The 27463-nt window shown below is 41.4% G+C and overlaps 2 protein-coding genes across 3 annotated transcripts; both read left to right on the forward strand.

The window, feature by feature from the left end:
- Positions 1-919: 919 nt before the first annotated feature.
- On the forward strand, positions 920-1729 carry pth1a (parathyroid hormone 1a). The gene is made up of 2 exons (XM_086207685.1): positions 920-1002; positions 1100-1729. Exons 1-2 carry the CDS (start codon positions 920-922, stop codon positions 1353-1355), a joined length of 339 nt encoding a protein of 112 aa, XP_086063811.1. The 3' UTR covers positions 1356-1729.
- Positions 1730-2065: 336 nt separating this feature from the next.
- LOC147258408 (BTB/POZ domain-containing protein 10-like) lies at positions 2066-25627 on the forward strand. Of its 2 annotated transcripts, none has more exons than XM_086208259.1 (8): positions 2066-2247; positions 14526-14773; positions 14873-15176; positions 15528-15630; positions 20113-20233; positions 22341-22538; positions 23782-23892; positions 24390-25626. In XM_086208259.1, exons 2-8 carry the CDS (start codon positions 14590-14592, stop codon positions 24872-24874), a joined length of 1506 nt encoding a protein of 501 aa, XP_086064385.1. In that variant the 5' UTR covers positions 2066-2247; positions 14526-14589; the 3' UTR covers positions 24875-25626. The 2 variants fall into 2 exon arrangements, with proteins under 2 accessions (XP_086064385.1, XP_086064384.1); XM_086208258.1 differs by lacking the exon at positions 2066-2247 and adding an exon at positions 3372-3647 and having other exon boundaries at positions 24390-25627.
- Positions 25628-27463: the final 1836 nt, after the last annotated feature.

The following is a 27463-nucleotide window of genomic DNA, read 5'->3' on the forward strand; positions in this document are numbered from 1 at the left end:
AGATGTGAACTAATATATCAGGCCACTCCTCAGAAATAGCGGGGAAATAAAAGAGAAGCATAAAAAATTGAAAATGTGGAGGGGAAATTCTGCAATTCAAAAAAATATCTTTGTGAAAGATTTTTGGAGAATTATCATGATTGCTAGAAATATGGTTGAAATATTGCAAAACAAAAGAAACAAAATATCACCAGGGACCAAAGCACTTCAAAAACATTTATTTAAAATTTGAAATGTAGGCATTACCGGAAAGGTTTCGAATTTTGGTGCATGTTTGTGTGGCTTTGAGGTGGGTGTGAGGGTATTTTGGTTTGGTATGAGGATGGGCGAAAGATTGAAGTTCAGAGGAGGTGTTGTCATTCCTGCCCTGACACCACCAGTGGCTGGAGGTGTGACATCATCAGCAATAATGACGGCAACTCATCAATGGCTGAGCAGAGGGACTATAAAAGGAACTCCAGTCCAAAGCTTATCATAACTGATAGGAGGAATCCAACAAACCATATTTTACTGAATAATACTGGTTTAATACACATGAGACTGGAAATAGGCCAAGACCAGAGGTATGTTTGACTCATTTTACCATATGGGTGTGCAAAAGGGGTTAATCAAATCTCAGGTTTATTCCCTGATCCTTCTGGTTGATATTTACCAAAATTATGAAAATACAGATGGATGCTGATGGAATAGGTTTCATTTGGTGACTTTTTAAGAGAACACACTTATGACTCTAAGATCTGAATTTAATCATGTACATAGACAAGTACCTCAATATTCTGCAAATGAATTCCTTGTGTATGTTTTTGTTTGTTTTAGATTGTAAAGTTTGAAAGCTGTGGCATTTTTCTTTTCATTTTTTAGGAATGCCGGAATTTAAGATTACTTGTCATTTTTGTGTTTACAGGTTATCAAGGTCATCATGGGAAGTTTGGAACGTAAAGTGGTGTTCATCTCACTCTGTATTTTACATCTCCTCATTCTCAATGACGGGCGCCCCCTGAGGTATTAAGATCAGATCACATAAACCCGCCCTTGTATCGACATGAATGGCGGTTAGAAAAAAAAAGAAAACTAAAAATTTGGCAATCTGTTTGTATAGAAAAAGGACGGTGAGTGAGGTTCAACTCATGCACAACCTCGGAGAGCACAAGCAGGTGCAAGAGCGTCGCGAGTGGCTGCAGATGAGGCTCCGGGGCATCCACACCGCCCCCGGCCGCAGCAGCTGGGAGGCGGCTCGCGCGAGGAGGAGGCTGCTTCCCGAGGAGGTACCCGACCTGAGCGACCTTACAGCGGAGGAGATCCAGGAGGCTCTAAACCTTTTGGAGAAGATTCTCAGCTCTAAACAGTCGTCCTGATTTGGGTTGACTTGATTTTTCGACAATCGCAACTGTCCAGCTAAATTTCCTTCAAATACAATAGGCTATAGTTTGTCTGTTGTATGTCTAGTAAGGTATCCCTGAACGTGTCTCTTGGCTTGCAAAGGCTTTTATTTTCTTTTATACGTTAATTTCATTTTGTCATTTTATTTATGAAACTGTGTTTGAGAATTGTTGGAAAATGTGACTTGATGAGGCGGTGACTTCGCCTGTTTTATAGGCACTTTAACAGGTGGTTTTCGTAAACCTACTGGAAAGCTATGTTCTTCAACTAACAGAAGTAGGGACCAACAATGATATTAATTGATCCTAAATGCTCTTACGAAATACTTTTCCTCATTTCAGATACCTTAAGAATATGGATATGTATATAGCCTAAAGGACATGATTAATCTGTAGACCTATTTGTAATGCTAATTATTTCTGTTGGAGTAAAACTATATAGGTTATGCACTGCAACAACGTTGAAATGAAATTAATTTATTATATTTTTTATATGAGTGTATCGTTATAAAATATAATTATATTTTTTACACATGGGCTATGCCACAAGTATATATGCTGATGAGGCTGAATAAAGTTACGAAGATATTGCTTTAAAGTTGCATTGTCATATACTGTATATACGTTGGGGGTATATTTTAGTGTGCGTAGCGTGGTCGTGCTCGAGAATACGTTGTTCTCGCGATACATTTCATGAGACAACACTTGATCAGAATCCCAACTAAAACAAAGAATCTGTAGGCGTTCATGTACAACAAGGGTTACATGTCCCCCCCGAAACTATTGATTTGGTCTTCTACACCTACGGTTGATTGTACGACGGATTTCAACGCAAGAAAAAGACGGAGTCGGGATGTATCCAGAGGAGGTAAACACAAACTAGTTAGACGCAGTTAGCTAACATTAGCCACATAACAGCGTGGCCATGTAACGAAGTCTGTAAACCTCTCTGTCCCTCATTCATCGTTATAAAGCATTGCGTCGACTCACTTATTTCTTTTTGTTTGGCTGCTATTTGCATAAAAGTGTAATTTAAAAGCGAGAACACGGAATCTTTTAAGTATAACAGAGACAATCGTACGTCGGGGCTATGTGTGTCAGTGCATCTCTTGGGAGTCCTCATCAGAAGCGACATATACCCAATGTATCGGTAATGTCTGATTCTCAATCAAAAGTGGCGTTTTTTTTTCAATCTTCAGACTCAGATGAAATTAAACCAGATTTCGTCTAAGCTAAATTTAAGGACACTAACTTGTGTGTTTTTGTTTACATGTAGAAGCACCGAGTACTATATCTGTAAATGAATGAACACAAATACTTGTTCATAATTTACACGATTTTTCGGGTCCTATTAGTATTTAAGATGAACTGTATTATTATAGCACACTGCTGTTCTCTGTTGTCCGGTGGAAAAAAATACAGTCAGAAATTAGACAGATGTTGAACTGGTTAATCCCACTCGGTATCTTATGTCTGCCTGTTGACCACTCTGTTGTTGACTATTAACGATAAACCTATGGTAAAGCATGGAGGTGGGGGTGACCTCCTGATGATACCATTTAGATCAAGTTAACCGTCTCTGCAATTTTGACCCTATTACTAGATTTGGAGAGGTAAACTACCAGTGAACGCGATGGTTGCTCTACTGACCTTTATTGTCATTTAAATCGTTTTATCGGTCCTTGGTAGGGATTTTCTTCCAGTTTTAAGTACTTCGTGTGTCCCTCCTGTACAATCATGGATCCAGTTATGTTGCTACCTAGTAATATGTAGGCTACTTAAATGCTTATAGTATTTAGGGATACACAGAAAGCTGGGCTGATATTAAAGGCTGTAAAGCAACTCCTTGCCACTTAAAGTGTTATCCGTTTAGTTTTTATGAACGACACTTTTCAATAAGGGACTAGAACGAACCGTCATGAAGTGAAATCTTCCGAGGAGCACCTGAAAGCAGCATCGCTCTGATTCAGTCAAGCACGCGGCCATTCACAGTTTAAGGTCCCTCCGGTGACTCTGGAAGACTAGCCGATGCGCGTGTCCCTCTCATCATAGATAGATTTCAAGGTTTCGCCGAGACTCTGCATTCTGTCTGCGAGTTAGAGCCCGGGTCAAGTGTGTGGAACGATGCTGATGAAGTTGGAAAGTAATGAGCGAGGATGCTGAAGCTGCCCGCAAGCCCGCTTTGTTCGGAGGAGGCTTTTGTGCCGCTGTCATCCCGCAGCTCATCCCTTGCTGCTTTGTCTTCACTTGGCCCTCTGATACCGACCGGTAGGTCCACGTCCGCTTTGAAACTACCGAGGTTTTAGCTTTGTCATACGCGATTAATAGCCACCAGGCTCCCGCTATCATTCTCCATTTGTAACAATGCATTAAAAAAAAAAAAAAAACAGTAATTGAAAGATTTAAAACAGTGCCCCGGAAGGAAAATCACGAACAGTATTGTAGATGGTGTAACTCCATGTGACTATTGGGCTCCTGAGTAAATAGTGATATTATATTTGATTGCTAAAAACCCTACAGTTTATGTCCCCAGATAAGATTTTACATCATTTGTTCATGGTAAGGTAGTATTTATTTGGGGCATACAAAGGGGTATGTCCCTCTTTTATTCTTAATTTAAAGATGTTTTGCTGGATTCCAGCCCAGCCTGCTGCACAGAGCAGCTTCCTTGTCTTTGCTCATCAGTGTGTTGGTGTCAGTAGTCACTAAATAATTGATGGGCCCCTCACCCCTTGTGGTGTTCACCTCTTGCTTTTAATAGATTGTCAGGCTACCTTGCATCTTTGTCTGACTTATTGTGTCTCAGATGAACTTGTCTTGTGTTTAACACATTACACCCACACCCTTGGATGTTGTTAGTGTTATAGAGGCTGCTGACCTAGTCAGCAAAAGGAGAGGAAAATCATCTCATCAGACTACAGTAACAGGAAATTAGGCAAGTGAAATGTTAGCCCTTCCATTCCTTCCTGGTATACCAGTGTGAAAGCGTTTCTGATTTACATTTCTGGGTGAAAGATGAGAAGAGTGAAATATTGCCTCCTCAATTCCTTTGTTCCCTTTAGCCTGCCGGTCTGGCCGCTGGCTGGCTGCCCATTTGGCTGCAAAACCCTGCTTTTGTTTTTATTATCGCATTGCAACCTAACATTAAAATCCCATTGGAGATAAAACATAGCTTTATGATATGTTAGGTACTGGCCCAGAATGAACTTAAGTGTGCATATACGCAGCATTACATGTTACAATCTGTAATTCCTGTCGCACAATTGTAGCAATAAGTCTGACTAAAATCTATCGATGTTTTTCTGTTTCTAACAACATTGAAAGGTTACCCCCCCCACACACACACGCACACATTTTTCACTGATTTTCAGTGACAAAGGTAGGTTATCTTTTCCGTGTCAAAGGTTTCGTCTGTATATAATGTTTTTGCGCACATGTGAGCTGCTATGGTGACCCTTGTATTCAAGGACATTTCCAGTGTCTGCAGTTATGTTGTCGAGTTGGCATGTTCAAATTGAAACATAAGATGGTTGTGGTTTTACCTTTTATATTTTTGAGATTTTACCTCTTCTGGCAAAATGAAATGAAAAAGATTAATTAGCACCCCATGCACTGGTTGTCATTACAGTCTAAATGTAGTTTTTTAATCAAGGTTTCAGGGTTCACGGTACCATGAAATAAAGTTGATCGGTGACCTTGACTGGGTGTAGCTTAAATAGGAATTCAAGGTTAAATGGGAATTCGAGGTTTAACATCCTCTCTCATCATTTTATAGTCATCAGTTAACTGGCCATGCTGCATCTTGATCTGCACTGTCTGGGCAGCTAGCCAGCCATCTAGCATGCTGGAATGTCATCATCCAGTGTTGCTGGGAGGTTTTTCTCATTACCTGCCTCTGCAGCTAATGAGACATAACATACATTGCCTATTCATTTGCCACGGTGCATGAAAACAAAAGGCAAAGTTGTGGTTGAATAATGATTTGCTATACATACTACACATGCATTTATAAGCTTGGTCAGTGCTTTACTTGTTGTTTATTTAGCTTGGTTGTGTGGATGGGTGGCAGTGCTCCATTTCTATAAAATTATAAAAGGAATTCTCTGTTTATGTCTGCCCTTCCACCCCTCCTTGTTCTCATTTTCCATCTCTCTAATGCCATTGCCTAAAGTAGTCAAGTCAGTATAAGTCAATTTTATTTGTATAGTGCCAATCACAACAAAAGTTATCTCATGACACTTTACACCCAACAATTCTCCATGAGCAAGCACATCCTGCAACAGCGGCAATGAAAACCTTCCTTTTAACAGGCAGGACCATCGAGCAGACCCAGGCTCAATGGGGACGACCTTCTGCTTTGACCAGTAGCTGGTCGTCATCATATTTCATAGCCCCTCTCAAGAGAGTAATGCTCTCTTCATTACTGAGACCTGTGTTTGTTTCTCACTTTATAATCTAACAGTGTTGCTCAAATAGCATGTCACATTTTTTATATAGGAAATTGAATAATTTATCACAACTTCATGGCATACTGACTGAGTGACTCCCCATAACAGAACCAAACACACATATTTAAATGAAGTTGAAGAGCAGTTCACACTCCAGAGCTGAAGGTGGCACTAGCGAATGGGGTCCTGTTTAGTTAGACAATGGAGGACAAGCTGATTGTTGCTTGTTCCAGACAGTCCAGTGGCAGTGTTTCCAATTTGGGGACAGTCACAGTTCTCCTGCATTTCTTCCTATATATTAGGGCTGGGCGATGTCAGGAAAACATGCAATGTGCGATTGCACTGTTCAATATTGCGATGACGATATGACTTGCAATAAATGTATGTGTGTGTGTGTGTGTGTGTGTATGTGTGTGTGTGTGTGTGTGTGTGTGTGTGTGTGTATATGTGTATATATATATATATATATATATTTTTTTTTTAATGAAATATCAAAGGTTACATATTAATATTTACAGCTAGCATAGACCACAAACATTTAATAGCCTATGCCCATTGAATAAAGAAATTGAACAGTTATTTGAATCCAACATGTGCTTTTTTTTTTTAAACAAATTGCATATTGCAACTGCACATGGCTCAAACCTGGCTGTTGGCAAATTCAAACAATTTCCAAGACTCTAACTAAAAGATATCTGGGAGAAAACATCAATAAAATAAATTAAACATGGCAACTGGCAAATTAAACATTTCTCCCATTATAAAGATCAAGACCTGCCAATGCCATCATCTTGCTAAACAGGTGGCAATTACAGTATTGCGATGGAGAAAACATAAGTCAGTAATGTAGAACCACGAAATCAAGAGAAAGGGAGATTTATTCATCCCAAACTCCTTTAATACGTCTCTTATTTCAAGTTCATAAACAGGAACACCAACATGTTCACTTTGCTAGGTTTCTAGCAGGAGCGCTGACATGTAACCACATTCCCTGACGCGCTAAAGAGCCTCTCGGAGGGGCGAACGAGTGGCTGTGGAGTCGCATTCGCTAAACTCACAGAAATGGACCGTTGCTGCAGTCCTTTGACGTCATGTGGACACTGTGTTGTCGGCTGTTTTACGCCTTGGCTGTCTTTGAATTGTTTGTGCAGTTCTTTATTGTGGTGTTTCAGGTGTTGATGAAGATTGGTCGTCTTTCCCTCATACTTGCCACGACCGCCCCACATGTTTTACACAGTACCTGGGCTTGTATGACGTTGTCTCGTTTGAACCCAAAATGGCTCCAAATGAGTAAGGAGCTATTTTTTTTGCCACTAGGTCCACCTCATTTTCCTCGCGCTCGCTAGTTTTCTATGCGTCTTCGTCTTCAGCCATCATCCACATAGCGCGCCTGCCCTCGGCTCCACTAGCTTGCTACTGTTGGCTAGCACCACACATGCCATATGTAGGTGACGGCACACCACCATTTAATGTCATGGGTCGAACACGCGGCTAATTTAACAACGGCATGTGATTGGTTTATTTTCGCAGCATGTGAAAATGAACTTCTCATTGTGGACTCATGACTGTTGCGAATCGCACATTTGATATTGCGATGATGATTAAAATTCGATTAATCGCCCAGCCCTACATATGACAACTTTTTTTTCATTTTTTGATGTCACTACTGGTTTCTGGGACTGTTTCCACCTTGACAACACTACAGGCATACCATGCTTCTGTTTCCATCTGGACAATAATCTAGCTACCCATGATGGTTTTATGTGCACAAGTGATTCATGAAGAGCACCAAAAAAAAGTACTCTTGCAGATTAAAGAAGTCATGGAAGAATAAATTCGACAGAAGGTTACAAAGGAATTTGGATGGATGGAGGAATTGGGTATGCTTTTTTAAAGTATTTTAATTCATGGGGACTACCCACCAATGGGCCAATAATCAAAAGAAAAAAAAATTACAGTGGGGCTGGGCCTGTCAAGCATTGTAGGTCAACTGGGCAAAGGCAGACCAGATGCTGTAGTATATGCTGGGATTAATATGGCAATGCTGATGTCAAGAGTGATATCCCCTTTACCTTCACCAATTAAATGAACAAGTCAGTGACAAGCTGATCCGTAAAAGACTAAGACTCAACTGAGGGAGCAGTAGATGGCTTGGTGCATTGAGCGCATGCACGTGGCTGATGTTGATGGGGATTGTGAACAATGACCACTCGGTGGTCAGATATAGTAACAGATATAGCATGCTAGCAATGACATAGCAGGGAGTGCTTGGCTGGTTGCTGCCAGTTTTGGTGGCCATACCAGCTAGACTGAATGCCAATATGGTGCCATTTATTTCAGTCTTTACATGAGCGAATTTTGTTGAGGTTTGCTGATAGCTGAAATTTCTCTGTTGTCTCTGTTGTCGAGATGTTGTCAGAGAGGTGAGGTCCTGCAAGTAGGGCTCACTAAATTGACTAACATTAGCACTGGGTTATGTTTAATGTGAACCACTGTGTAAAATGACCACAATTTAAATGCCTAAACGCCCAAATTCTCACTTAAAGATGATTGTAATGTATGTCAACAGTAGTACACCATCAGCAGCAGCATTCTCCTCCTTTTTCCGCAAGAGAATATTACTCACGAGGACTCCTATACATGAGGAGCAAATGAACAAAATTGAGCATCCAAAATGGCACAAGTGACACAAATAAAAAGAAATTATCCGGGCACAAACCTCTGTGAACCTTACTTTTCAGACCATGCCCCTGTGTTAATCATGATACATTTTGACAACTGAATGTTACTTATTTAACATTTGTTATAACTTGTCCATGACTGGCAGACGTGGGAAAAACCTAAACAAACCCATTTAGTTAAAACTTCCACAGTTCTCCTTCTTATTTAATGGAAAACTTTAAAGTGATCAATGGTGTCAACTAACTCAAACTGCACACACAGTGCTGATGCATTCCATACAAAATGCACATATGGTGAAGCACAATATTAATCAACATATATCCCAATTTGCATATATTGAGTTCCAGGCTTGCGCAGTCTTGTTTTCTTGTATTGGTACCTATGTGGAACAAATTTCTTGTGGTTCAGTTTTCTCTCTCCTTAAATAAGCAGTTGATTGATATTTTATATCATCAGTGCCTTGTGAAAAGAGGCACTCCCTATAAACATACAAAAAAACAACCCGCTCTGCAGTTCCCTTTAAGCTCTTTAGCATTTATAGCATCTCTCAGCACAGTTTTTGTGGCTTTTTGGCCTGCAACTTTTTAGTTTAATCGCTGCACTCATCAGACTCTATCTCCAATGGAGCAGGCAGCTGTTGTCCATGAACTCATAGTACTCCTTCTCCCCACTAAATATAAGCATAATGGAGCATGCAACACTCCACAAACCAATCATTCCTCTCAGTAGATTGTGGAACCCAAAGATGAGTGTTTGTATATAAGTAATATAACAATATGATATACAGGAGGCCAACTTTAAATAAATGATGATGCTACTCAATATTTGCGGTGCAATATTTCTGTATCACTTAATTTACATATCAGTTTCAAACATAATGATATGTTTGGTCATTATGGTCATTATATATGTATAGGTCATTTTGGTAGCTTGTCCACATTGCCCCTTGATTGTCTGAAAATTGGTAATTTCAGCTTCAAGAACTTCATAGTTGTTCAGTTCATCTAATTTTTACAGCATGCATGACTGTGAGCACTATCTTCAGGCTGATTGTGTCATTTTATGGGTTAATGTGTTTTTTTTTAACCATCATATCTAAGGTGATAAGCATCAGAATATTACCCCTAGTTGAATCATATTGTGATTTTTTTTTTACAAGTACTGCGATTCGGTAGTATCTATCATTGTGTTTTTCTTTTTCTTTTTAAAAAACACAAAATTTGAATAATACATTTCTAGAGATCATTATTCATTTATTCAAAAACAATGCACATCACATGTTAGTAGACATTTGTTTCAGCTGCATAAGTGGTACACCCTATTAGCTAATGTTTGTGACTAAAGCAATGTCTTTCTGAAATGTTCTGCTCTGTTATGACACTGCAATAATAGTTCTGCCATGTTTGCACCTGTGTGAGACACATGCATGACTCTTTTCAGTAGAACTTGAGAGAATAGGGACAGGTCTTTTGTAATGTAATGTGTCGTGAGGGTGACATAACACTTACTAGCCTGTAAAGTCCATATGTTGCATGTAAGAGTGATCTGTTTAAGCTTTCCTTTGACTCCTGAGAAAACCTCTTTGTGGATTGAGAAATGAATGTTTCTGAAAAAAAAAACTTCCTTTACAGTTTAAGACTCAAATTGCAAACCATGTTCAGTAGCCCTGCATTTTCCACCATGCTGTATGGGCGTTGGTCTTTACTCATTAAATATGAATTTGACTTCATGACTTGTCTTACCTTATCCAAACTGCTGGGGAGTTTATTTAGTGTGCCAACCAGGGTTTGTTGGCATGTTCCATTCCTAAATTTGGATGATGAAAGGCAAGTTGATCACTCAGGTTGATGGTACAATATCTGAATTTGACAACACCTTCACTCAGCTTTGTTCATGTTTAGCTCACTGGAAGATTGTAAAATCTAAAGTGTGTCCACACATTTATTTTCAATCCAAGGGTGCAGGATTAATCTCTGGCGTGTGATACCATTTTTTGCTGTTGTCTGATCGGCTCTGCTCAGTTTTTTTTCCCAGAAATGAAAGCGGTGTCACATCATCACCCTTTGCTCTACCATGGAAATAAAAATCTATCAATTTGGCAGAACATGTACAGAATATTGACATTAACATTTAAAATTGCCCCATAAAAAAATACAATACAAAACTACAGACCCATAGTTCCATCCCTGGAAGAATGACTCCCATCATGCTCCTGTTTTTGTATGTTTCTTACTCTGGGCAGTATTGAACATTCCTTACCGTTGTAAGATTTTCTCCATTCAAAATGGTAAAACATTGATTTTTATATTGCTTGGTTAGCATGCATTGACCCACTGGATTCTTAGAAAGTGTCACCCTCCCCAGCAAACTACTCCCAAGCATAGCTCACACTAAAGTAAGGTGTAGTGGTTGCCACCTTGTAGTCAAAAATCTGTGGAAAACGAGCTTGTAGAGCAAGTACACAGGCTGTTTTTCATATCCTGACTCTATCATTGGTATTGGGTATGAATACTGAATTTGTAAGTACGGGAGTAAACATATGTATCATTTTGTAAAGTAGCATCGGCATTGAAAAGAAGGTGCCAACTAAATTCTTTGAAGAAATTCTTGACATGAAAAAATTAACATATAACAGCAAGGCGAAAGGCCTGTGACCTTGAAATACATTGTGTTTTATGTGCTCAAGTGTTTTGAAGATGTACATTTATGTCTAGAAAAGAATCTCTAAAGCATCTGGAAAGCTTTGTCTTTTCATATTCGTTGTAAATTAAGCCTGTTAAGCTTCCATGTCCACATTTGATGAGAAGTAGTTGTGGTTGAGCTGGCTTTGGTTCCTCACAAATTCAGCTGACCATGTGGAGAGCAAATATGTCAATACAAATTGGCTGGAATGCATTCTCAAAACCCTTTTCAGTGGCTGATGACAAGTTAAATTCTGACTCAATTTCTGCATATGATGCACATAAACTATAACTGGCAGACTTGGCCTAGATATCCACTGGCCACATCAGAAGCCTCGACCCTGTCCGCTGCCACCAGAGCCTATTCATAGCCAATGGGTTCAGAGATTGTACTGTCCCTTAGTGAGTTCCGCTTACTCAGATCGTTTCACATGGATACACCCTCTAATGGAAGTTGGAGTGGAGTGTTTCTGTTTCTGCAGTGTTCAAACTTTCTCAGCTCTCTTCTCTATCCACAGCTCAGCATGCAAAACCAGACCCTTCACTCCCTGAGTGCTTCTTGCAGAATTAAGTGTGTGTGTATGTATTCTTTGAGAGGATCTAATCTGTAGGGCGGCACAGTGGTGCAGTGGTTAGCACTGTTGCCTCACATCTTTCTGTGTGGAGTCTGCATGTTCTCCCTGTGCCTGCACGGTTTCTCTCCGGTACTCGGGCTTCCTCCCACAGTCCAAAGACATGCAAGTGGGGACTAGGTTGATTGATACTCTAAATTGACAGTAGGTATGAATGTGAGTGTGAATGGTTGTCTGTCTATATGTGTTGGCCCTGCGATGGACTGGCGACCCATCCAGGGTGTGCAGTGTCATCTCACTTGGACTATAGGTTTTGTCAGACATTAATGTGATAGCCAGGTGCCTGGCACAGTTTTATTGTCAACAAAAATGTTGCTTTTAGCACACACTTAATGTATTTCAGTATCTGGAAATGGAAAGAGACTGCGGTAGTCATTGGCAGTAACAGAAAAATTAAATGGGAAGGGATTGTTACTTAACTTAACAACTAGTGAAACCTACCCAGAGTGTTTGATCCTTGGAAGCAAATACAGCTGGTATTAAATTTTTACAATGGTTGTTTTGCATCTGAAGGTGGACACTATGGATGTCGACCTGTAATTTCACCACAATCACAAACAAGAACATGTCATGCTTACATGTAGGAACCTGCAACAAAAGGATGTGATGTCCCGTTTTTGGGGGGTTAAATGAAGTAACATATAAAGGCAATTTTCAGGGCAAACTTTAGTGATGTATTTTCTTGTTATGTTGGTCTGTCATGATCAAAGGGTGTGTTCAGGAGTTGTTTGTTTAACCCTTAGATGTTCAAGTAAGTCAATAATGACTTTGTGAGTTAGGTGTGGACGATGTGTTTTTTTAATCATACCATCATACCCTCCTAACATTTTACAGTGTACGATAAATGGCAGTATTTGATGAGATGAGAAGAGGTGTGACATTTCCCTGTGTGTCTGTTTGCACAGAGCTGAAAGCTGGAAGTCCCTATAGCAATGGCATCGTGGTTCTGGTCAATTTTCAAGATAGAATCCCATGTGCAGACACCTTATTACCTAAACAGGTGGAGAGGGACACAGTGCAGCCACAAATAGTACATAAACATATTAGAAACATGGAAACGGAGGGACAACCACCACATCAAGAGAATCTGAGCAAGTTTATAAAACCAGATGGAGAAAACACTATGTGTCTAACATACTGCCAGTGGAAACTTTTCCTCAGATAGACCTGGAACCTGTAATGGTGAAATTTGACCAAATAGCAGAGAATTTAGGGACAAACACTCTTTATTACTCTGATGTCATTGTAAAGGAGCTTTTTATGTGAGAAACAAGGGGAAAATGGAGTATGTAATAATAACTCAAGCAGTATTCAGTATTGTCAGGGTAGCAATTTCAGGACTACAGCTTCAAACAGCCTTTGTGTGAAACTTGGCCACTGAGTGTTATGAGAGCTATAACACCAAGTGAGAAGACATGTGTATGATAGTTGTGTTTGGGTGAATGACAGAGATTCAGGCACAAGACTGGTGCCCTTACAGAAATTTGAGGGTGCCTGGAGAGTCATCAAGTTGCTGTCAGCTGTAGATGGGATTCAGGGACACAGCTGGGAAAAGCAGCACTTAGGAGTCCAGACCAAGGTGAAGATTCAAGTTGACCCTTCGTTTAGTATTAGCGAGTTCTGATGTGAGTATCCACATCGATTTGACCTCTCCAAACCAGCACAAAGTTTTACCATCTATCAACAGATTAGAGTTCTAATTATTGAAACTAGCTTGCCAACATCACTGTTCATATTGTGTAACTGTGTATGTAAATATAAAAGAGAAACTGGTTTGGTTGGTTTAAGGCACCCAGGGGTGATGGAGTACCAGTATCACCAGTGTTAGGTATAGTACTTAAATGGCTCACTGTAGCTTTTTGCAAGTACCTGTCTTGACTATTCACATTGGTATTACGAGAGGATCGCTGTGGGAACTGAAAGTCTCTTAAATATCAAAGAATAGCCATTGCCGTTTTCATTTTAAGCACAAAGATAGGATTGGAGATGAATCTAGAAAACTGAGATTAATTATTTTCTCTAAATGAAGTATATTTACTTTAGAATCATCAGCATCGGTATGGGGACCTTAAAATGAACAACTTAAACAGTAGAGTAGTACACAGTTTGACATCACAATTTGCACAAAGGGTTTAGAATAAAATTAAAGCTGCAAGCAGCGTTGAACAGGCCATCGCACCCTCACACACCTCGGGATGCGACACAGTGGAAGGGCTTAAGTCACAGGCACGTAGATGTTTTCAGACCTGGGCTTTTTCTAAGTGGAGCACATTTTGGCACTTTGGGGATTAATTTTTACATTTTATCAAATTTTTCACCAGATCTGATGTGCGTGCCAATTTTGGAGAGTTTTTGAGCTTGGTTAGGGGTTCAAATTGAGGTCTAAAATGGTTGATTAATAAAGAAAGACAGAAACAAAGAAATGGAAAAGTTACAATAGGGTCTTTGCCCCCTTTGGGGCTCAGGCCCTAAAAAACATTTGGTGGTGTCACAGTTTTCGAATGTGGTTGGTATTTCACCAAAAAGGTCAAAATATGTCCTAAATTAATGTCATGGTTGTCCTGTCTGGGTTAACTTTTATCCATATATTAGAACATAAACCAACTTACGTGTGTGTGTGTGTGTGTGTGTGTGTGTGTGTGTGTGTGTGTGTGTGTGTGTGTGTGTGTGTGTGTGTGTGTGTTCCTTAATCACTCTTAACAGTGACCTGCAGAGTGGTCTGTCAGTGTTGGGCTGTGGCCATCAGCAGGAGAAGCAGGTCAGAACCATGAGTCTGTATGGGGCTGGTGCCACAGGCGATGCTGTCAGCGGGGCAAGTGAAGGAGGAGCTGAATATTACTGGGAGCAGAGGCGGCGCTCCAGTGACCGCTCCCGGGACTCTTCCCATGAGAGAGGAGAGGGCCAGCTGACACCCTGCATAAGGAATGTCATGTCCCCTACTCGGCAGCATGGTGAGGAGAGCAGAATGATGGAATGATTGTATCAGAATAATTATGCATTGGTGAAATCTTGAAGCCTTCTTCCATGTGCTCCTGTGTCCTCTTTCATAGACCGTGAACGTGGTGATGGAGGCTCATCCTCCAGATCCTCCAGTCCCCGTCCACCCAGGGTTTCTCCTCCGTATCCACATGTTGGAGGAGCAACTTTTGCTGGACCCATACCCCGATCCCTTGGTCCTGCTGGAGGGGAGCACCACCCCAAGTGTGATATGATCTATGTGTATGACCTCAGCAGTAAAGAGGCTCATCGTGGTGGACTGCGAGTAGGAGAGAGAGTGACACTTATTGTGGACAATACAAGATTTGTGGTGGATCCTGCCATCTTCACAGCTCAACCTAACACCATGTTGGGCAGGTAAAGACAGAAAGACACTGTTTATGAAGTTTAAAATCCCACTTTGTGTTCTATAGGTAAGAATTTCCATATGTATTAAGCAACTACTTAACCCAGAATCTATACTTTTCTCTAGAAGTACTCACAAAAAGGTATCTTGAGGTCACAAATTTTTTTTTTTTCTGTCCTGCATCACTTCTTTTTGACTCTAGAATGCAGAAAGAACCACATTTATTTAGTTTGAAGCTAATGGTGACCTTTTGAACCAACTACTACCAGCAGCTAAACTAGCCAGAATGCTTGAAGAGCATCAGGGTTAATTCCCGACATAGTTGTCTTGGATGACCTAAGGTAGCTCTTTTTTTTTTTCAGGATGTTTGGTTCTGGGCGGGACAACAACTTCACAAGACCCAATGAAAAAGGAGAGTTTGAGGTTGCTGACGGCATCAGCTCCACGGTCTTCAGAGCAATTCTGGTGAGGATGTACTTCAAACCCATGGCTGGCATGTTTCTCCCTTTTTTTCTCTTTTTACTGCCCTTTCCCTCTTTTCCTACCTGTGTCCTGTTCTCAGAGTTCCTTGATTCAATGTCCATTCTTCCCTGTTCCTCTTCCTCACAATTTCTTGTTCTTCTGTTTTATTTTTTCTTGCTTCTTTTGCTTTTGCTCTTTATCTGTCTATCCTCATCCTTTTCATTCCCTTCCTTCCCTGGATCCCTGTGAGCCCAGAACATTGCTTAAGTTAGACTGTCCTCACATGACTCTTTATGTTCCATTTCCTGTTTAAGGCCACCAGAATGTATTTTTTTTCCCCAGCTGATATCCAGGCTGTCTTCTGAGAGTGTCTGGCTTAAAGTACTTAAGAGCTCTTTGAAGGCACACAGTTTTTCGCATGAGATGCATTGGTGGCTATGATCCGGAGTATTCGCAGGTTGAAGTAAAAGTGTGCACAATGTAGAAATTTTGAGGGCAGGGAAACATTTTTGTCAATACCTGTTTGGTAAGTCCTGTTCAGCCCCTGTGCTACGTTGAATGCAGTGAACCAGGAGGGTCCTAGTTGCCTTTGAAAAAACTTAAATCCAAGTGTTTGTAGATTAATGAGTTTATGGCTGGAAAAAATGAGATGCAGATTATGTATGACAATGTGCTTGAGAGTTTGTAAATTGATGTTTTTGGACATTTTTGCTGTGAGAAGATATTAGCTTCAAGCTAAATATAAATGGGTGGCTCTTTCTGTATTCTGGACTCTCAAAGAAGTAATGCAGTGGGGACAATGTCTTCATGTGTTCAAGAGGCCCATTTGCGAGTACTTGAAATTAAAATTCACATTTTAGTTAAAACATTACTTAAATGGATGGATGTATCTGTGGATATTCTCAGTCATCCAGGTCATGGTAAGTCTCAAAAAAGCATAAAAAATGGCAACTGGACTAATCTCGTGTGAGTAGAAGACGTTTCGCCTCTCATCCAAGAGGCTTCTTCAGTTCTGAATCCTGGTGGGGAATATCAGCTGTATATCTACCAGGAGGGTGGTGGCAAAAAACGAAGAACAACTGGTCGTACGACTTAAATGGATGGAGTTTAATGGTCACATGTTCTATAAAGTACTATTGAAATTTCTGGAAAGTTTTTAAGGCCAAGGTCTTTTCCCGGACTTTGCAGAAAAGGAGCTGATGTACTCTATCAGCAGCATACAGCTTGATCCAAGCTCTGTTTTATCTTCTGCTAAAATCTCACAGTAAGGTCAATTTAGTGGCTGTTTTAAGCTTTCATTCCCATCACAATACTCAGCAGTAGGGCTGTAGGGATACACTGATCTCGCGTTACGATACGATACGAAACGATACACGATATTCGTCTCACGACGAGATATATATCACGATATTCAGCTCGCGATACAATTCGATACACTTACATCCTTTTCTGAAAGATTTTAAAGGGACAAAGTGATTTGGTGACATCTTGTGAGTGTTCCACTGACTTGGATTGAATTAATTGAACTGAAAGCATCAATTACACAATATATGGCTCTGACTGGCAGCTTGCAAATGCTGGACAAAATGAATCAAAGATGTGGTGAGAAAATTTGTTTCATTTATTGAAACTGAGTTGTGTCAAATTGTAGCTTACAAGCTTTTGAAAAGTAAAGTGAACAGTGGAGAGTTTAAGTGCAGCCAGTGACCTTCTTTGGCAGCTTCTTAGCTTGATACTGAACATATGAGGTAGCTACTAGCCGGTCTAGTCACCAGGTTAACTTAAAATAAACCATGGCAGCCAATAATACAATTCGAGGGGGGCTATAGCATAATGGGGCTCCATCGCGTTTACCATACACCTAAAGCCAGTGTTTTCCACCACTGGATAAGGTCTCAAATCCTGACGAATAAAGTAGGCAATGGACTCTGTAATTTTCTGCGACCTCGGTGAAGAAGATGGGAACTTGGGGCAACAACTGCCGTCACTGTCCAGTGTGGTTTGCTTCGGGTTGCGCCGCAGCTTCGTTGGCTCGGTCTCAGTTAGCGTTTCCTTGTCCGGTCAATGACGTTTTAGGTGGGCTCGCAGGTTGGTGGTATTTCCAGAGTACTTGGCGTTTGTATGACATAGTTTGCAAACTGCCATTCTTTTGTCTAAACATCGCTTTCCTTGTTGTTTTTTGAACCCAAAATGCCCTCACACATCTGCGTTAAGCATGCAGGCGCTGGATTTATACTCACCGCCATTCTCCTGCATCTCTCAGCTCTTACCTGATGAGAAAGGCGTCGGCGTCTGGGTAACAAGGAATGCTCTACAGTGACACTAGCGGCTGGAAGACCGAATTACTCTTCCTGCAAAGTGTGAGACACGGGAGATTTGAATGGGGCTTCATGTATCGATACTCACGGCTGAAAAATCAATACTCTCTGGGGACACAAAATATCGATATATATATCGCAGAATCGATAAAATTGCTCAGCCCTACTCAGCAGAACAATTTTGCTCACTCATGGAATTTCAAATGTCAATATGCAATTCACACTGGCATTTATCTACATCAGTGTCAGACCTCTCCAGGGGGGTTTGTTTGTGGGGGGGGGCCTCAGTGAATGAATTTGAAGGAATAATAGGACAGAGTACATCAGAGGACATGAAGTAGAGCAGCTTCACTCTGTGTGATTTGGTCAAGAAATACCATAGTTTGAGGGGAATTTTTTCCTGTTTTTCCTTCTTTACTAAAGTCAGAACCTTATTAACGACAGAACATAACATTTTTACTAATTTGGTAGGCCTGGCTAAACAGACGGCTATGAGATCAAGTAATACAATCATGATCCTGCATAGCATCAGCCATGACTTAGCAGACTGCAACTGGCGTCAAAACCAAGGAAATTAAGGAAACGCACAGAGAATAGATTCCCCACAAGATGGATTTGGGATGGCTGGAACTCCAACCTTGAACCTTCTTGCTGTGGGACAACAATGCTAACTTCTTAACCACTATGCTGCTAAAAAGGAACAACTGAAGTTGCAACACTTGTTGTGCTTTAAGATTCAGCCTTTTTTGAAACCCCTGTTGTGTATTCTATTTTTTAATTCAGTCCACGCTTTAAATTTGAACGACAACATAACACTTAGAGCAGGATTATATGTCTCAAGTTCAATTTAAAAACTGACAATAGGTTTGGTTGAAATATTATTACATGTACTTTTTCTTACAGTCAGTTCATACTCGTGCTCATATTACCAAGATAGGTAAATATACTGTTTATGGCTCTCAGTCATAATGCAAGTTAGACATTATGATGTTCTGGACCTTCACTTGAGGAAATTTTCTCTAACCGGAAAGCTTTGCAGTTAAATTAGATACCCCTGCTATATAGATATTCCTATATAGGGAGTAAAAGAGGATACCTTATTCCAGGCTTTTTCGAAGGGGTGGCCCACCATCTCACACTTTGAAAGCCCCTTCTCTACAAGGTCCACTCAGCAGCTGTCCTGGAGCTACTGGTCACATCATGCACTCTCTGTCAGCACAGAAGTTGTCAAACAAGGAGAAGGAAAGTGAGTGCTCAAAAAAACCCAAAACACAATGTACATTTCAAACAACACGATGCCACGCTGTACAAATATTTGAAGAGTCTGTGTTGTAATCAAACGCTCCAGGACTATTATTAGAAGGTGTTTGGGATGAGATTCTCGGCTGCTGTTGTGTGCGTAAAGATTGAACTTTATATTTTGGCTGTTTGGTCCAAGCTTGTTAAGTTTCAGCTGAAACACCGTCACTATCAGGCTGCTAGCAACGTATTAGAAAAAGCACCTGTGAGGTGAGGACAGATATTTCTGGCATGTTTTTACAGATATGTGTCTGGCAAGTGCAGTCCTCTCTCCACTTGCCTCCAGTCTTTGCATGTGCATTATTCAAGAGATCTTAAGTGCTGGATTGTGGGTCTGGCATTATGAGCTATGGTAGGAGGGCATATGTCTGGCAAGCTCAAACAAATTTGAGGAGCATGAGATGAAGAAAGACTGAAGAGGAAGCAAAGTGGTCGCCGGCTCTCCCTCCCTTGTTTCCATTACAGCTGCCGGTGTTATAGGAGAAAGGGAGCATATCAGCTGACATGTTGTTCCACCAGCAGCAGCACAGAGAGTGGAGCAGGGAGAAAGTGACGACATTAGCTTGTGCTTTCATCACCCATCACAGTCCACCCCGCCTCCGCCCTAGACTCTCTCTGGCTGGTGACGTTGCTGGATTTTCGTTTCATCACTGCTCAGTCTCCATCCCTTCCCCCTCCTCTCCTTTATCATCTGTCTGCCACTCTCGTTCTCTTGCTCTCTCTTTTTCTCTCTCAGCTGCCTCTGTGAACGAAGCAGCATCAATAATGGCGTCGTGTTTTTCCTCCCATGCTTGTGTGTGTATGTGTGCGTGAACCCCCTCCGTTCTACCCGTTCACTCATTTGTGTGTGCACGGCTGAAAATGGCAGGATTACTACAAATCGGGGATAATCCGCTGCCCTGACGGCGTTTCCATTCCTGAACTGAGGGAGGCATGTGACTACCTCTGTATCTCCTTCAACTACAGCACCATCAAGTGCAGAGACCTAAGTAAGTACACACACACACACACACACACACACACACACACACACACACACACACACACACACACACACACACACACTCCCTTCCGATGGCTGCTCCAGCTGTTGATTTGCTGTCTGAGCGGTGTAGACTGATGTAATTCTCGCTTTTGTTGATGAGCTAAGTTTGGTAAGTGTCATGCTTGGATCGTTTCATCTTATCTTTTTGCACCTTGCCTCAGAGGATGATATTTGTTTATCCTGTATGAATGACAAACATAACATAACAAATGTTAAGAAGCAATTGCCATTCTGTGTTGTCAAAGAGTGAACGTTAGGTCTTTGGGAATATGTCAAAGGATTTTGAGTTTCAATGTTTTTTATAGTCAAAACTTGAGTCATAGATTTGTTCAGCAGATCAATCAATCAATCATTTCAGCCCAGCTCTCTTAGCTGCAGTAGAGAGCGCACAATACTTTGTAGTTTTTACCTGAAATTGTGGATATTATATTCTTCTATATTCTTTTATGTCAAGCTGAAATGGTTGTGTGTTCCTTTAAATCAGAACAACATAGCTGTTCCACTGCTACACCTATGTATGTGTGTGTGTGTGTGTGTGTGTTTGTTGTTGTGCTAGTATTTTCTTGCTTGTGGGTTTGTGTTTGAGGAGCACAGCCTGCTGTTGTCTCTCTGTTTGTGTGTGTGCGTGTGTGTGTGCATGCTTGACTCTAAGTAGGTCATGATTAGCTGTGAGATGTAATGCTTGTTATGCAGGCACAGGAGCAACCCAGATGAGCAGCTCTCATTCAGCTAACAACAGCAGGCCCCTCTGTGGTTCCCAGTCAAGAATTGCTTCTCTTTTTGTGATGCTTTGCAGTTAATTCCAATTCAAATCTATCCGTATCAAGCTCAGTGTCATCCCGTGTATCATCTGTATCACGTGTGGGGAATAAATTGGTGGCAGTGTGGTTTTTAGAATCTTCCCTACGGCCGCACGTCATTAAAAGTGCAGCACAGAGCAGACAGACTGTTTCTCAAATGAGTTATTCATGTAGCAACATACCCGGAGCCACCAGCGTCCTCCTATCTGATGCCTTCGGGTCACTTCAGCTCGCGGTTCTATTCTCCAAAATCCATTTGAGAAGAATTTTAGTGGAGAACTGGCATGACAAAGGGCTCAGTCCAGATCATTTTGACATGGAAATAACATCATGTGCAACTGTGAAAGGTGAAGTATTCCCCCACAATATGCACAGTAGGTAGAGGCTCTGGCCCATGAGGTTGTGCGCACTTTCACACTTAAAGTTGGGTGGATTTGGCATTCCTCATGTGGTCCGTTACACACATTATGAACAAGCAGTTTTTCAAACATCATGTGACCACAGGCTGATATTGCATGTGCAATGCAGACTTTCCATTGTCGCCCGCTACAAAAAAGAATCTGTGGTGTCATACAAAACTGTTAGGCTACAACATCACATTTACTCATCATTTTAAAAAGATTAATCTCACTAGCCACTCCTCCTTCCATCTCTGTTGTGTTTTGGTTTACCTCCTGTGTTTGGTCTGTTTCCTTTCACACTTTAACCTGCACGTGGGTTTACAAGGAAGCATACAGTGACTCCCGCTGGCGTGCAGAATAGGGTTCCTTAAAAGAAGGCCGAAGAAAGTGACTCGCATATTAAAGTGACTGATGAGTCGTCTTTCTGTTGCTGTCCTCAATGCTTCTGTTTATTGAAAGTAGAAAATGCCCCCAAGATCATGATTATTTCTGTGTGTGGCTTGCGGGATTCTTTCATGTCAATGCCCTTTTTAGTTTTTATTTGTATTTATCTTGGAATAGAGTTCACACTAGAATGTAGCATCATTCAGCAATGAACGGTGATCAAAAGTTCCTCGTGTTTTATCTTAATACTGTTCGCTAATATGACCTTTTCTTTCATATATCGTTTATTTATTTAAAAGTATTTGACTGACTTCCACATGCACTTGTCATTTGTCCTAAATTGTATTGGGATGTTACTGGACCTGAATCTGACACAAACGGCACCACCTAGAATATTTCTCACCTCTCACCACTGGTATGTGTGGTCAGGAAGCTGTCATTAAATCATGGCACTGTTCCTCCCCAGGTGCCCTCATGCACGAGCTGTCTAATGACGGGGCCCGGCGTCAGTTTGAGTGTTACCTGGAGGAGATGGTGCTGCCGCTGATGGTGGCCAGTGCTCAGAGCGGGGAAAGGGAGTGCCATGTGGTGGTGCTGACTGACGACGACGTGGTGGACTGGGATGAAGAGTATCCTCCACAGATGGGAGAGGAGTACTCGCAGAGTAAGATTCTTGATTGACCTAAGCCACCGTTTGTGGAGATCCACAACGTCTTGGCCTGATTGCTGGGTCAGGATAACTTCCCATGATCAGACATGAGGTCAAACTACTTCCTGTTGCATGTTTGGATATTCTCAGAAGGATGAGATTCTGAAGCCTGCTGTGGAGAAATATCAATATTTTTGATCGGATCTTTAGTCCCGCCCTTATTTAGTGACAATGTGCAACCTGTAACAGATGGTTTGTAACACACTAAAACAGATATGAGTCCAACTATTTAGGTGTGTCAACTATTCTTAAATCTAACTTGTAAAAATTTCACATATTACTTTAATTTTACAATCCGTTACCTGAATAGATTTCCTTTTTTCCACAGCTTAATTTCTGCCTTAATTTCTGCTCCATAACTTTCACAGAAAAAATGTGTACAGGCTACAGAGAATTGCTGTGTGTAAAGAGCACTGACAGAGCTAGTATTGTGCTTGGTCGCGCGCGCACACACACACACACACACACACACACACACACACACACACACACACACACACACACACACACACACACACACACACACACACACACACACTCACTCACTCACTCACTCACTCACTCAGGTTTGTGCAGCTTTCCTTATTAGAACATGCCATTGATTTCCATCCATACAGAGAGCCTAAACCAAGTCCCTCTCCTAATCCTAACCTTAATCTTAACCTAGTCCCCATGAGGACTAGAGGGCCTGATAAGGTTAGCGTTTATGCCAGACAAAGTCTCCAATTGGTAACAAAAACCTGGTACACATATACAAACACACATAAGTTGAAACCATTGTCAGCCACAAAATGTTGCATGTCACCCATGGTTACCATAGCAGTCTCAGACTGTGCATGTGCTGGTCCTAACGCCAGATGTCATTTATTCCCCAATTCTTCCTGCTTGAGTCTTATTGATGAGAAACCACAGTCCCAAGGTACAGCTGTTTTAGAAACAACCATATACTTGAAAGCAGCTTTGAAAGAGGGAGACATTGACATCGATAAAAGAGCGAATGCTGCACAATTTTAGCCTACAAATTTTTCACCTGGATACAAAAAGCTTGAGGCAGAGGCAAACTGGCATTAACAAACAGTTTGTCTGTGTGGGACTCCTCCTCCTGAATCAGCCCCACCAATGTGCTAGCCAACTGAAGGCTATATTGGAGTAAAGATGGTGGTCTCACATTTTAAATGTCCCTTTTTGTCCTCAACAGTCATTTACAGCACCAAGCTGTACCGCTTCTTCAAATACATCGAGAACAGAGACGTGGCCAAATCAGTGCTAAAGGACAGAGGACTGAAAAAGATCCGACTGGGGATAGAAGGTATGTACCATTGCACATCCTCTATGTACTGCTTGGACATTTATGCACTTCTTTAAACAGTTCATAGCTGCGGTGGAATACAGTTGTCCCTTGTGTAGTCCACGAATTTCTTAAAACACATGAGATCACTTCTCTGGAGAAGGTGTTGTCAGCTGTCAGGTATCCCTTGTCCCTTTGAGAGTCCTGCAACAACTAACAGAATGAGGAAGAATTCTAGGTCATAGAGGCAGCACGACTTGTTGAGGGAATCACTGTAATATTTCCAGTGAGAATCCTGTAGCAGTTGAATAGGCTTTGGCATGATTACCCATTCATGTACTGGGAATGATGTCAACATCCTGTAAAAGTCTTGGGTGGCTGGAGCTAGCTTTTCCACAATATCAACAAATATATGCTAAATTAAATGCCAAAACCAAGCACAACGTCAGCCTAAAAAAACAAGGATACTGATTCTTGATGCAGTTTTTGTTCTGATCTTTGACCCTTTCTCATTTCAGGCTACCCGACTTATAAAGAGAAGGTGAAGCGGCGTCCTGGAGGTCGGCCAGAGGTCATCTACAACTATGTCCAGCGTCCTTTCATCCGCATGTCCTGGGAGAAGGAGGAGGGGAAGAGCCGACATGTGGACTTCCAGTGCGTCAAGTCCAAGTCCACCACCAACCTGGCTGCTGCCGCTGCAGACATTCCTCAAGACCAGCTGGTAGTCATGCACCCCCCTGGGCCTCAGGTGGATGAGCTGGACACTCCACCACATCTGGGTGTCAATGAGCCTCATCACGCTTTGATTGGGCAGGGGGCGGAGGGCGTAGTCCCCCAGCTGGCACAGGGCTATGAAGGCCCGACACAGCAGGTTCAGCAAGTCCAGGACATGAGCCAGGCACCACACAGTCTGGCCCCCAGCAACCAGCAGCAAGGCAGCAGCCACACTCAGGCAGCCTACCATTACGAGCCGGACCCAGACACACCATCCCCCTCTGCATGAGACTGGCGCACACACACACACACACACACACACACACACACACACACACACACACACACACACACACACACTCTGTTGCACCCACACTGCCAGCAACAAGGGCTTTTAGTCACATCAGCTTCTTTCACAAAAAAAACATCTTGGAACACCTTGAAGCACAGAAACCCAACTGGCCTTCATCAGCACACAACCTTTCTCAGCTGAACTTCTTGTTGCTCTCAGTGTGAACACAAGCAGCGTCCTCTCTCACTATCTCCATCACCCCCTTCTCCTGTGATGCAAAACAGCCCTTTTGCCTTTTATTGCCCATCTGCTGCATACTTGTTTGTGTCGACATCAGATGGGCAAATGAAGCACATCAGCAAGCATCCACACCCTCCTTTGTTTTTAGTCACCTGAAAAAGCTTTATTTGTTTCTTTGTATTTGTGAAAAGACTGAATAGAGGAACATATGTTCTGCAACGGAAAGATGTGTTGCCATTGAGTTACTGAACCTCACTGTTTTTTTTTTTAAAGATTCACTTTTATGTGAAGGTCTATCTTTTATCCAGCTTTCTATAAGTGTTCCAGGTTTTCTCTTTTTACCAGTTGACTTCGTTCTTTGTGTCTATAAAGTTTAGTTTGAATCCTGATGGACTGTAAACACTGTGCAGGTCCATTACCACTTCTGCAAGCACACTGGATGTCAAGACAACACAATGTTTTTGTTTTTTTAATAAATGATAATCACAACACCTTTATGAATCGTCATCACTTCCTTTTAATAAACCCTCTCAAAGGTTTTTGTTGTGTGGTGGTTCAAGGGAATGAGACAAGATGTTGTCATCCCAGGTGCCGCGTCTCCGAGGCCTCAAATCTTAATCCGACATTTTTCTACTTCTTCAAAAACCTACCTTTTTTGTGTTACGAAATTTACTAATATTTTTACCACTTTCATTTTCTAATTTTTTTTGGGGCAATTATTTCAAAATTCTCAGTTAATTTCTCCCTAATCTACACATTTTTTTTTTGTTCTTCTTGGGGGAAAATTCTTGATTTGAGCCATTTAATATCTCATTTTAAAGTAAGTATGCTGGGAGTAGGGCTGAAAAAATCGAATCAAATCAGTCAAGTCTAGTAGAAACGGTGAAATCACAGGTGTCATATTTGTAAAAAGCAAAATCAATTAAAAACATGCTTAGAAACGAATGTCTTTGGAGCAAATTCTCTCAAAGAAAACCCCACAAACAATATCTCTGCATGTTTTTCTATTAAAATGTAAATAATGACACAAAATTGATAATTCCCTGTGAATCATATCACAACTTCCATATCTGTTGAAATAAATCAATTCGATATTTCTTTAAAATCCTTCAGCCACGGCAGGGAGACAAAAAACACACCAATACATTTACCATTTGATCTGCAGTTTTATTTTTATTTTTCAGATAGTTAAAAATATATATATATATCTGCAAGTCTTCAGAAGTTGCAATTCATTTGCCATTAAAAGGGGCTTTGACCTCAAGCACAGGAGGTGCAGTAGGTCATCAGCTAATGGGAAGGTTGGTTCCCACAGACTCCACATCAGTCACTAAGACCTTGAATCCCTGATAGCTCCTGATGCCTTCCACAGCAATGTGTGAAGGGACGGTGAACTATCTCACCCAGCTGGTGGGCTGCATAGAAACACAGTCTTCTTTTGTTTAGTTTATTGAATTTAATGACTATATGAATATTCAGGGTTGGCACACACGGTGGTGCAGTGGTTAGCACTGTGGCCTCTCAGCAAGAAAGTTCCAAGTTTGAGCCCTGGCTTGGGCACAAGGTCTGTCTGTGTGAGTCTCCATGTTCTCCCTGTTCCTGCGTGGGTTCTCTCTGGTACTCCAGCTTCCTCCCACAGTCCAAAGACATCAAGAGGGGACGAGGCTGATCGATACTCTAAATTGACCGTAGGTGTGACTGTGAGTGTGAATGGTTGTTTGTCTCTATGTGTTGGTCCTGCGATGGCCTGGTGACCTGTCCAGGGTGAACCCTGCCCCTCGGCCGTAGCTGCTGGGATAGGCTCCACCCCCCACGCGACCCTTAATAGCATGAGCGGTAGAATATTGGATGGATGAATATTAACCAATAATTGATACATGCCCCCAGCACTGAATATAACAATATTGAAAAATACTTTTGAGTTACAAATGATGTATAAGTTTGATAAACAGAAAATCTTCATGAAATAAGTTGACATATTTGGCATTCATATTGGATTCTCCTTTACAATTTGTATTAAAAAGATAGATCCAATAATCCAAAATATCACTATGCAATACTGCGTTTTTATCCCCCCCTCCCCCCTCCTTCCCTAATCCTTGTCATATTCTGGAAATCATGATGGAAGCCCTCAGGACAGCAGGACAATATCTGAACTTTGTTGAACAATTACAGATGTGTGCGCTGGGCAGTGCGTCATCAGTGACCTTCAGGCAGACATCCTGTTCATAAAAGGCCAACATCTCTGTGATCTGAAACTGGATGGCAACATCATATAAAAATACCACTGAGTTGCTCTGATTGGCTGAAGGAGTAGATAAGGTGTGTACCAGGAAGAGAAGACCT

This window comes from Aulostomus chinensis, chromosome 7, assembly GCF_037954235.1.
Source record: "Aulostomus chinensis isolate RoL2024-O1b breed Wild chromosome 7, RoL_Achi_v1.0, whole genome shotgun sequence".
Taxonomy (NCBI): domain Eukaryota; kingdom Metazoa; phylum Chordata; class Actinopteri; order Syngnathiformes; family Aulostomidae; genus Aulostomus; species Aulostomus chinensis.